General features: G+C 38.4%; 1 protein-coding gene across 1 annotated transcript in view; it reads right to left on the reverse strand.

Moving 5' to 3' along the window:
* Positions 1-9,616, reverse strand: part of notch1b (notch receptor 1b) — a 42,474-nt gene extending 32,858 nt beyond the window's left edge. Inside the window, exons 1-2 of the mRNA XM_056745459.1 lie at positions 9,358-9,616; positions 8,304-8,376 (exon numbers count right to left, since the gene is read on the reverse strand). Coding sequence (XP_056601437.1) covers positions 8,304-8,376; positions 9,358-9,415 — 131 coding nt within the window. The 5' untranslated portion in view covers positions 9,416-9,616. The remainder of the gene's footprint in view (positions 1-8,303; positions 8,377-9,357) is intronic.
* Between the last annotated feature and the right edge of the window lie 2,869 nt (positions 9,617-12,485).

The following is a 12,485-nucleotide window of genomic DNA, read 5'->3' on the forward strand; positions in this document are numbered from 1 at the left end:
CATTTAAACACACACCAGTTATTAAAATAAGGTAATTGTGCGATGGATGCTATTCACACCAAGTGCAAATACTATTTTTTCTAGCACTATATGCTTCTACACTGAGTGAAAGTCAGCAAAAGGCAAGGTTTTTTGAATAATTATAAACCATTACCTGTCCCCTTGCCTTACCTTACACTTTATTATTAAACACTCGTTGGATTTTTTTTTATATATAATATATAAATAAATGCCCTTAGGATCTGATATGTGATTGGAAATGTATTTGGCCGATATTTTCCTATGATCTACCCATTTGAAAATGATTTTAGATCTGCTACGGAAAATCAGTCTGGTTTGAGCTCAGTTATGATCAGCAGCTCTGAGTGGGAATAATGCAATGAGCGCCTGTGTCGGCCTTCGGAAAAGGCCCCAGGGAGCAGGTGCGAATGATAATGAGGGACCGGCAGCTGCTGGTTACAGCGCGCCCAACTCCCTGCTCATAAACCCCCCCAACACTTTCCCAAAGAGAATCCAAAGAGGGTCGAGGCAGCAGGCAGTGAATAGGCTGCCCACCACAGAGCGGAGCAGACAGGATCCATGAGAAGACCCATTGTTCCTACAGTCATTCAGAGCAGAGCTGAGCGCGGTCCGGGTGCCTCAAACCCTTCTGCGTGCTCATTCAGCTGTTAAACCTCATCTTCTCTCCCTACCCACCATCTCTCCTGGTCACCTCTCTAGCTCTACCGGTCTCCTCATGCTGGGCTTCTCTTTCTTCTTCTACCTCCACGTCACTTCCTTCCTACTTGGCTTGTGAGAGGTCTTGCCAAACATCACGTATGATTTTTCACTGCCTTTTATCTTCTGCCTCACAGTGTTCTCACATCCTCTCTGATTTCTGGGTTATCTGGATCATAGGATCAGACTGGAGACTGAAGCTAGGTCACATAGATCAGGATATCAGTCATTGCTGACTGTTCCTCAGTGAAAAAAATATGTCAAAAGGTGACCGAGCCTTTTCAGTCATATGGCCACAGTTATGAAACAGTCTTCCCCTGTATACTCGGCAGGCCCCATCTAGAGAGGTTGTTAAGTCCCAGCTGAAGACACATTTCTTCAGTCTGGCCTTTAAAGCAGGGAAAGTTTGATGGGAATCTTTAACAAATCTTGTCGTACGTGTATGTTGGTTATATGTGTATTTTATTGGATTTTAAATTTGGGAAGCACTTTGGGCGACAACGTTGCATTTAAATGTGCTATATATATATAAATGAAGTTGAGTCACATATTCCATTGCTGGGCTTACCGACCACTTCTATAAAAGAAAAATGGGTTCTTTTTATTGCTGAAGGTTGAGATGCTTTATGGTTGATCGTTTAAATTATGGGTATTGTTTGACTAATTTCAACTCTGTGGTCAAAAGCCAAAAAAAGCCAATATTTAAAATTAGTACTATTGTATTTACCAATTATTTGTGCAACAAACGTCACTTTAAAGTTTTATATGTACTCAAACCGCTTCCAGAAAAAACTATATGAAAGATCTCAGCATGTGGCAAGCATGTCAACGCATGTTTCACCTGCAATTTAAAATTCACAGGAAAATGTTCCAAAGCCACATGTGTGACTACATGTTTTCATCTACCATTGAAATTCATGAGAATTCACAAAAAGTAAGTGAAAACACAAACACGATGTGGGTGGTTGGTTGCTTAGGTATAAGTATGTTCTGCTGTTGATAGGGTAATCTGAGTGGTTGCTAGGACAGTGCTAGGTGACACACCCAACCATAAACCTCTGACCAATCCATTACCTTGTTTGTATGATATGAACACCCTTGGTTATTGTTTTGATATCACACATCTGTCTGAAATGTAAAAACACAAATGTGTTAGCTCGCTGAATGCCCAAACTTTTTCGGTTTAATTTCCAAAAACAGGTCTAGTGATATGATGCAAGTATTTCTGACTCATACACTAAAGCTGTCTGAAAAACCATACAACATGTTTTAAACAGTCTTTGGCCCTGATGGAATGTTGCCGTTTGCCCCGTCATATAAAAAATCCCTACTGTTCTGTGTCCCGAACCCTGACAGCCCTCCTCAACGGAAACTCCTGGCAGCCGCACTTAACAGCACCCGGCGAAAGATCACACCACCTTTAAAAGTCTACTAGACCTGCCCATTTTGGCAAAAAAGCTTCACTTTCGGGAGGGGGTAAATAAATACATAGGGCACTTACGCAGGCCTGGCTCCTCTTAGTAAAGCACACATTGGGGAATTAGGGTTAGTACACTGAAGACTTCAGAAGGAAACCTTGCCAGTTTGCTCTTTGACTTGGCAAGTGATTGTCACATTAGCTATCTCAAGCTACTTTAAATGGCTTAATGTTTTTTTAAAGCCACAAAAGAGTACCAAGATAAAATACATTAGACAACAAAAACACACAGAGCTGGTTTATTTAAATCCCTGTAAATAAAAACAGCAACACGATGGAATCGAAATAAATGGGAAATAATTTAAAGAGGAATTGCACTTCAAAAAAAATAGTCTACATGTTTACCATGCCTACAGTAACGCAGAAAAGAATCATTTACAACCGTTTACAAATACACAAAAGTGCATCTCCAACATTAAAGTGATTAAAAAAATAGGGCTGTCAAACGATTAATGAATCAAAAATATTTCATTTACGTAATTGTTTACATAATATATGTCTGTACTGTGCATATTCATTTTGTATTTTTAAACACATACATTTATATATTTAAGAAAATGTTAAAAATGATTCGCAAATATAAATGAATCCATGTAAATATATCCTAAAAATGTAAACTTGTACATGTTTATTAATACAAAATTTATATGGAGAGTACACAGACAAACCTTTATTCTGGATCGGATTTTTTAATTTTCCCTTAACAGCAAATACATCTTTTTGTCTCGTGTCCTATAAGCACAGAAAAATATATATTTTCTCTCCAGCCTCTCAAAACAAATCCAACTCTTATTCACACAAAAAGAGTCCATAGAAATAACTAACCGGTCCGTAAACAAGCCCTAGTTCATTTCTGATTCCTGACCAGAGAATGACCCTGTTGTCAAGTCGATACTGATATTCTACCTCCACTATCTTCTCAGAAATACCTTTGTTCTCTAAACAGTGATGGAATTCATACTGCGGCCACCAGTAGCCCATGACAACAGGTTTAAACAGCGCTGCAATGCTTGTCCAGGCCAGAGCAGATGTTTTGTTGACACCTGACCCTCAGCCAGATGAAACACAGGGGGTTTCCACCCACTGCGCTCCAATCTGCCATCTGCCATTGAAGGGTCATGAAGTTAAGGGGGTCGTGTCTCACAACTAAAATTAAGTTAAAAACTAACTTGGATGTTCTTTCATGCATGAAATGTATATAAAATACTGTAAAAATTAACCAAAGAGAAAATGAGAGAAAAAACTAAACTAAATAAAACAACGCACAGAGTTAGTAAGCTATTTTTCGCAAAGTAAGCTAAACTAAGGGTCGCTATTCAATCCAATACACAATGCAGGGTTCATGATTTTTTTTTTGCATAATTTAAAAATGAGACAGAAAGTAAAAAAAAAATTCAAAGCATTAAAAAATATAACAATTTGAACTGGTTATACTGAAACTGAATGTAATTCGTTAAGAATTAATCTGAAAATTTAAACTGACGTTTAACATAAAATAAAAATAAACTCTAAAAGAGTAATTCTTAAAGATCGGGTAACATACACAGTTTCTGCCAATCTCATGATAATGTTGAGTAAATATACAGTTGTATTGCATACGTCATATCTACGAAGAGTATATAAGCTGGTCAAATTAATAAAAGATATAACCCTTCATATAAAGAGATACTTCTGTATTTCCAGAAAAAGATGAGCATCTGGAGGTAAGCAGGGGGGACAGAACTACAGCACTAGCTCACATTACATCATCGCATAAATCCCTTCTTGTTTTTTACATTATACACGTAAGCGCCGTTTGCCAACAAAACACAAACTAACTCCACTAATCTCATGTTAACATGTTTTGTGTTAAAGGCCCACTTTCAATATATTTTGTATTGTAACATTTGTTGATTATTTACTTCTATTGTAAATGCACTATTGTAATTGTTTTTTTTTTTTTAAATCAGGGACAACCCGAAATCCTTTCTGGTACTTCAAAATGAATGTTCTTTTAAAGGGTAATATTAACCAGCATTAGCCAGTGATGAGGCAACCTGTCTGAGTCTTCTTAAGGAGGCGGCTGAACCGCTGACCTGACAATAATGCAAAATCTACCCCCCTTTAAGCCCTAATTTCCTGTAGTCGGGACTTTAACTCTGAGAAGCCCTTGAGTCGTGTCTGTTTTTTATGCAACCAGGGCCCTTCACACTCCCTCTGTAATCACTGGAGAGACCTGAACCTGAGGGCCCACATCTGTTCATTACAACTGTGTTTATTTGTCCCAAGTACTTAGTGACCCTATGGGAACCAAACTCCCTCTGAGGGACAGACATTAATGCACCCAATACTTTTCTAATGAAGGCTAAGGCTGCTGGTTGTTTTATGGGACATGAAAGAGAGAAAATGCTCTGATAAATGGAAATGATACAGGATGTTTAAGAGGAAACTGATTTATGAATTCATACGCCTGTCAACATGACATTGCGCGAAACCTCAAAACATCTGCCAGCGCCACAGGTGAATGGAAAACCGCAGGCATTAGCGGGTATTATGCTGTAAGTAGCGGGCATTGTTCGCTGTGAATTATTTACCTTGATAGCGATCACTCGTAATGCGGTGTTCCACACGCAGATGGCTTAGGTCAAAAGCATCAAACAAAAACAACACGCGCCTGGTGTGTTCTCTTCTCTTTTTGTGCTCGGCCAGCTGTACACACACAATCCATCACACATTGCAATAACAGAATGTACAATTATAAAAGTTTGCCGAATTCCTGACAGGAACATACGCCACATAACAGCAGAGTCAGATTTCAAGCCGGGGACGAGCCAACGCAGGTCAATCGAGACATTATGATCTACCATATAATGTTTGAGAGACTCGGCATCTCTAGGAAGACATTAGACCTCTGTTTCAATATGATAAGAAACTGGAACTTGTCTTCTTTGGCACTGGGTGTCTGTTTCCTGTATCTAAATGCTCAGAGGAACTTGGAGGAACTCATCTCTTGAAGGCAAACAAAGCTTGCATTGAAAGTGACTCGCACAGACAAGTGGCCGTTCTGGTTAAATTACTCTGCTTTGGTTTACCGCACGTAGTCAGTGGTGTCATCTACAACTGTTAGTTTTAACGCACAATCATGCAAACTAATGATGATACCCGGTTGGCATCTAATGCAAATGAAAATCTGCATATATGACTGAATATTCACATTTGACTGTTTTATCAATATCATTCACAATCAAAAAAATGATCTACTTACTTTATATAGTTTTTTCCATTTCATATGAGATTTTTCAAATATATTAAATTATTTTAAATCTCAGGTGTATCTTTCTTTGTAACACCCAATTTACTAAGGCAGCCAGAAATATTGATATGATTTACATATCCCATATGTTGCAATGTTTTGCAATACATTTTATAGTACTTTATAAATTAACAAATAAGTTTAAGGTTTGGCAAGTTGAGGTATGTGTTTTGGAGAAATTAATTATTTGTACCAAGGCTTTCTTTATCCTGATTTAAAAAAAAACTTGAATTATTAAAATTGATATATATTTCTACATAAATGTTAAACTAAAAGCATTATTGTATTGTATTGTATTGCATTGCATATCATTAATATTTATTGCATATTTGTCTTCAATATCATAAAACCCAAATAGGAAGGAACCACCCAGAAGACCCTAGCAATGTCTTGGCAACCACTCAAAACACCTTAGCAACCATCTAGGAACTAGCCAATACTCAAAGCATCTTAGGCAACCATCTAGGAACTACCCTCGCAACCACTCTGAAACCCTGGTTAAGCTGGCAACATGCAGCTGCAAGTTTTGCACAAGAAAAGCAACACTCACAAATCGAGGCAATCTCAGAAACGTTGCTCACTATTGTTTCATAACCACAAACACTACAACAAAACTGTAATAGTGCACTAGATTTCCATGTGGTCAAGTGTGAGATGGACACTCAATAGTGACGAGTTACAACGTGTTTCCACACCAAACATTTAAGCTCTGTTTTTCAGATTTTTAGGACCCAATGGGAAGCCAATAGGAAGACAGCGAGGTCATTCTGAACACAACTTCAACAGACTCGGTCGGAAGGTCTGAAGTTCGCATGTGAACCTTTCTAGGTTCTCAATCCAGTGCTGCATCTCTCATCTTCTTGTCGAACTTTAATCCTTTTGATACGTACGAGGAATTCAGATGTGGAAGCTGCTTAGCCTTACTGTCAGTTAGATTTCAGCCTTGCCAAAGCGTCAATGATAACAGCTCACTCCTTTAGATGCCTGTCAAAGTGCCAGATATGAGTGTTTCATATTCCTGGCGTGGAATGTGAAGTAGAAGCAACACATCTTTGATATAGCGTAGCTGAAAGAGATGACTAAAATATGAGACCTGGAGCATATGGTCTTCCTGTAGCTCATACATTTTACTTCTTGGTGCGGGACATCAAATTACTGTCGTTTTTCTTCTTATTATCATAAGAAATACAGTTTCAATTAGTCGATGAGCAAACTAAAACATTTTATTTGATATTAAAGTAGCTAGTTTTAATGGCCTGGATTTAATGAAGTGGTTAATTCCTATGAATTCCTAGAATGTGAATCGCCCAATAATGTTTGATTATTAGAAAATAGCAAAAATGAAGCCCCGCCTTAAAGAACATTTGGCACGAAAGTTGATACTTAAACATAAAAATTATCATTCAAATTTATACAAATTAGCGGCCTCCTAAAAGGTTATAATTTAAATTGTAATATTAAATCAATCCACCCTAAGGTTACCCAAAAAGATAGAAATATCCCCAAAAACAATTAAATACTTTCACTTTTCATACTCTCAACGTAGCAAAGCAAGACGAACAAAATATGTCACAGAGCATTTCAGGGCAAACACAATGGATTCATTTGATTGGCGCAACAATATGGCCAGAGCTGATCTATGAACTCACTTTTTGCCACAGTTGGTCAGACACATTGCTGAAATGAGTGGTCTGTCCACAAGTTGCATTCGAACAGTAGATAAAAGGTACCAGACCTACTAACGTGCCATCCTGAGCGAGAGAGAGGCTCTCTATGTTTAATTAGAGTCTGAGTAGGACAGGACACAATGGTGGCTTTGTGGCCCAACTGAGGCAGGGAGGCTGCCAGACAGAATTAAGATGTGGCCCATCGCCAGTGCGGCTCCGTGTGTGCGCGGTCCTAAAAACAGAGCCGCCACCAAACCGTTCCAAATGAGCCCGTCTAGTGTGCTCCTCTGCAGCCACCCTGATAAACTTAGTGATAACCAGAGAAAAACAATTCTAGCCCAGCCAAACGCTTGCAATCTAATCCTGTTAAATGCAAGTAGGAAAGTACAGAGGGCCGAGGAGAGTTAACCCTATTAGCGCATCAAACCAACACAATCTGGGCAAATGCAGCGCTGTGTGCGCGAGCGTCTGTATGCTGGCATTACAGAATGTGAAGCTATGCACGCCCGGCAACCTGTTTGCTCTTGATTTTTTCACTGGTGCATTGCTACCAATTATGAAAAAATCCAGTCAAATTACACTCTATTGCCATCTGTCCTTCTAATGTAAATCACAGCAAGTGAATGGGCATTCAAAATGGGACAAAACACCCGAGCAGGGGCAGGGCGCAAGGGGGGGCCTCTGGCATTCTGGGAAGCCTCAAACAGATTAGTCACACAGAATTAATCTAGACTGGAGAACAATGGCCACCGAGCTTCTGGCAAACCCCAGCTGTCGTTCCATAAAAGAAAAGCAAAATAAGATTTAGGGCTCTGAGTGTCTCCGAGTCTCGGGCTGGAGAGGTGGGCCCGTACTCACGACCAGACGAAGGGGGGGGGGTTTGCCCTAGACTCTCTTCATCAGTGCTTGGGCATGTCATTCATTAGCTTCAAGAAGAGAAGCACACTTTTCTGTTGGATGGAATTTAGATTGAATGCAAATATTTTGGGAGTCCAAAGGCATTGCTGAAAAGCAAAACTTTTGAAAGTGGATCTAGTGAAATTCTCCTAGCATCGCACTGCACAATTCAAAGCACCAACTTTAAAATTCTCCAGGGTTTTGTTACGGTTCAAACAAAGCAATTGTATATAATTGAGTTCTGTTTACTTACTTGCATTCTCCTCTCCCGTCTGGAGTCAGTTCACACGTACCACCATTCAGACATTTTTCAGAACATTCGAGGCCTGGAAAACAGAGTTATAGACTTCAGTGTTGCATCCTCTTATCTAAATCTAACATATATACAAAATTACTAGTGTCATTAAAGAAAAATATAAATGAGACAAAATGTATTCGTTACAAGCCAATAAGAGTTGGTAAGACACAGGACAAAATCCAGTAGGAAAGTGTGACTCCTAACACCCTAAAGTGATGTTTGTGGACAGAGGGAACTGACAGGGCGCATTCTTCACCAGGCAGCTGTTCTGGGGAATGCACTATATTTGGTTGGTAGCATTGGGCTGCAAAAGTGTTTCGAGTGAAACTTCACTCAAACTCGAGCTGTGGTCATTGAACTCAATAGCATAGGGTTTATAGTAGAAGTGACGAGACAGAATCATAAGAGCTCCGTTCACTTGTCTATACAATTCGGAGTGATGTCCTCTTGCAAATGAACACCTGCGTAAAATACATAAATGCGTAACTTTTATTTCAAATTAAAGTCCGGTAGTCGTGTAACTTTGTATGGTGTTAGGTACGTGTTTGGCAGATTTAAACGAAAACAGTTTTGATCAAGTTGTGTTCAACCCCAACAGGAAAACTAACCAAAATTGTTTTGAGTAAAAGTAACCATTTTGGCGGACTTATTATGTTTAGCAATACAATAATATTACTGTAAACACAATGGTATCTGTAGAGAGAGAAGGGTTCATTTTTGGTTAAACTGTGGAATATAACAAATACAGGTTAAACTACTACATTATAACCTATTGACTGTAGTAAAACATTGGTTATGTTCGGAAGGGGTTGTCCAAGATACACTTCAAATTCCCCACGGGAAAAACAGCCTGCTGACATCAGTGCGCAACAAGTGATTTCTCCATAAACCACGCGTTTCATTTGCGATAAATGGCAGAAACACACTCATTCTTAACTTAATCTAATAGTTGGGTATCTTAAATAGCACGAAAATTAAATGAGGAGAGAAATCAACAAATGAAACCTACCTTGCGTCAAAGTAACGAGTGATATCAGAGGAATTAGTTTCACAAGGAAAAGATGCATTCCTTCTTATGGATGGTTGTGGGATCCCACGCACGCTTAACATATATCCAACATTGGGTCTCTTCAGGAAAAGGAAACAATCACGCAGGTATAAAGAATATATCCCAAAACGGCACTTGTGGCGCGTTCCCTCGAACTCGTGTGCTGCTCGTGCGGTGTGAGCTGTGTGAATGAGATCATGTGTTCAAGTCTTCATTCTCCGGCTCTCATCCAGAGGCGCGCGCTCCTTCCGCCTCTGCTTTACGAGCTATTCATTTACATGACAAACTTTCTGAAGGCTGGTGGGGAAAACACGCCCTCCCTTTAAACTGGCCTGGGGGCTTCAAAACAAACAAGCGGGAAAATCATCGGCACACATTTGAATCAATATTTTACAATCATCATCTTCGATAGTCTAACTCATGAAACACCCATCCGTATATGAATTTATAAATACATATCTTTTTTCACTTTAAATAAAGTAAACAACACATTTTCTAAAACTAAACGTTCACCCAAAAATGAAAGTTATTTATTCACTCTCATGTCTTTCCAAACCTGACTTTCTCCTGCAGAACAAAATGATATTTATAACACATTTATAACAAAAGCTCAATGAGTTAAACTATATGAACACAAAACCACTTCGACATTTTAAAACATATGCTGTCTATTTTTGTTCCAAAGAAGAAAGTCATATAGATATGGAAGCCCGTTTCCGCCAGGGTTGGGATTTTTTTTAAATTAGTAAATCATAATAATGAGATACTTATTTCGACTTAGTAAGTCATAATAATGACTTAGTATCTCATTATTATGAGATAGTAAGTCATTATTATGAGATACTAAGTCATTATTATGATTTACCACTTAAAACAAAAATCCCAACCCTGGCGGAAACGGGCTTCCATATATAGACATTCAGGTTTGAAAGAACCTATAAATAAAAGTATGACAGAATTTTTACTTTCATCAAAATGATTCCTGTAAGGTTAAATACTGTATATATACTATTATCGCTTTCACTTGTTGCACCATACAAAACTCTTGTCTCGTATCCAGTTTGAAGATCCAATTCAAGTCCAACGATTTTTCTCTCTTTGACTTTTATGAGAGATGCTGGTTAATGATAAAGTAAGCCCAGGGATTGAAGTTGATGCATAGTCACAACTGGTTCAGTTGAAGAAGTCAAATAGCTTCATGATCAGCCAATATTGTGATTAAATTATGAAAATTAAATGAAGACACAAAGGACGGAAAGGGTCTTAATTTAATTAAGAGGTGAGAACTCTAGTGAGCTCCCACTAGGTTCTCCAAAGACTTGTAAAAGCAGGCTTCTGTTATCTATTTTTACAGAACGGTGCAATATAAAAGCAGCACATGTATTGAATCACTACACACAAACTTTCTCTAAGCAAAACGGGAAAGTCCCAGAGCATCCAAGCACAGGGACAAATATGGCAAATCTCTGGAGACAAAGGAAGAGAAAAATAGGGACATCTGTTTTGCAGTTATGCCTCCAATAAACAAACCATTCAGACTGATCTTGATCTAAGATCATAGACTTCAGAACCAAATAGTTATGTATTGTTTGAACTGATCACTTGGTTACTGCTAGTATTAACTACGATATATGGGATTTGATATTTTTTCATATGATCTCGACCAATAAGCACTAGGACGACTTTAAAAAAGATGATTATGATGGTAAAATGCATGTACAACTGCACAGATGACAGCCACACATATTTAAATACATTTTTGTAAAGCATTTTACCAAACTTCTGGTTTAACAATAGTATTTACACGTACAGTGCAGTTTCATTTTCATTCAGGGGTTTTGACTTACAGAGGATGAATGTAGGCCTACTGTGTAAATTAGCATCTTTGTCAAAAATCTGATCAAAATAAGTTTAATAAATGCCCTGGTGGAAGATGTTTTTAACAAGACAGATAGATCACAATCAACAAAATAAACAATAACAGATGGGTTTGTAGACAATATTTATTATATCTGTGGTCTTTATACAATAAACGTTTTGTATACCTGTGCAATAGTCTCATCCTGGGGTGAGGCCACAAGACAATGACGTCACGCAGGTGCTGGAGTGAACACCTCTGTGGAAATTAAATCAATTTCAGATTATTCCAAATCATTTAAACACAAAATTGGTGCGAGAAGGCCAATTCTCCAATACTATGTACAATATTTAATGATTTGCTGTAAATAATGATCCTTCGTCAGGGCACACACGCCCACTCTTGGCACGGAGACATGCACAGTGCGCACTCTTCAAACGACGAACGTAAGGGAATAAAGATACTACACACATTGTTGTTTACTTAACGCTTAGTAAAACTACTTTGTTAACAGTGCTTTTGGGAAGCGGACCCCTGATGTCCAAGACCCATCTCTCAAGTGTATTAACCGTGTGATTTGTAGAGGGTTAATGCTTGTAGTCTTAACATTACCTTTACATTTATATCCAAAGCTACTTACATAGCATTATACTATACATTTGTTCCTGAGTGTGTGCAATCCCGGCTCTCGCTAAATCCTTGTTTTTACGCAACTGTGATCGTATCCACGACATCGGCGTTGCTAGCCCCATGCTCTAGCCACAGAGCTACAGGAAAGCCTTTAACATTGAAGAACTGGTGCTGAGCTTCAAAGATTATACATTTTTTAAGGGCCAAGACTAAACCTTCTATTATTAAGATAGATTTATGTTTTTGTTTAAAACTGTCTTAAAGGGATACTTCACCCAAAAAAGAAAATTGTGTCATCGTGTTCTCACCTAAGTTCGAGTTTTTCCAAATGTGTAAAAATGTCTTTGTTCTGATGAACAAAGAGAAAGATATTTTGAATAATGCTGTCATGAATCTTCTCGATAGGCATGGCAGAGAACCCAAGTGCAGGCAGAGGCAAGGCGGATGAAGATTTGACAAATATATTTATTAACAATAAACACTAAACTAAACAAACAAGCAAAACAAAACCCACGAGGGGGGAAAACAATACAGGGATAAATATACTTTGACAAAAAACAAGGACGCTGACTTACTAAACTAAAACTAAGAAAACAAGCAC

The sequence above is a fragment of the Triplophysa dalaica genome, chromosome 4 (assembly GCF_015846415.1).
Source record: "Triplophysa dalaica isolate WHDGS20190420 chromosome 4, ASM1584641v1, whole genome shotgun sequence".
NCBI lineage: Eukaryota > Metazoa > Chordata > Actinopteri > Cypriniformes > Nemacheilidae > Triplophysa > Triplophysa dalaica.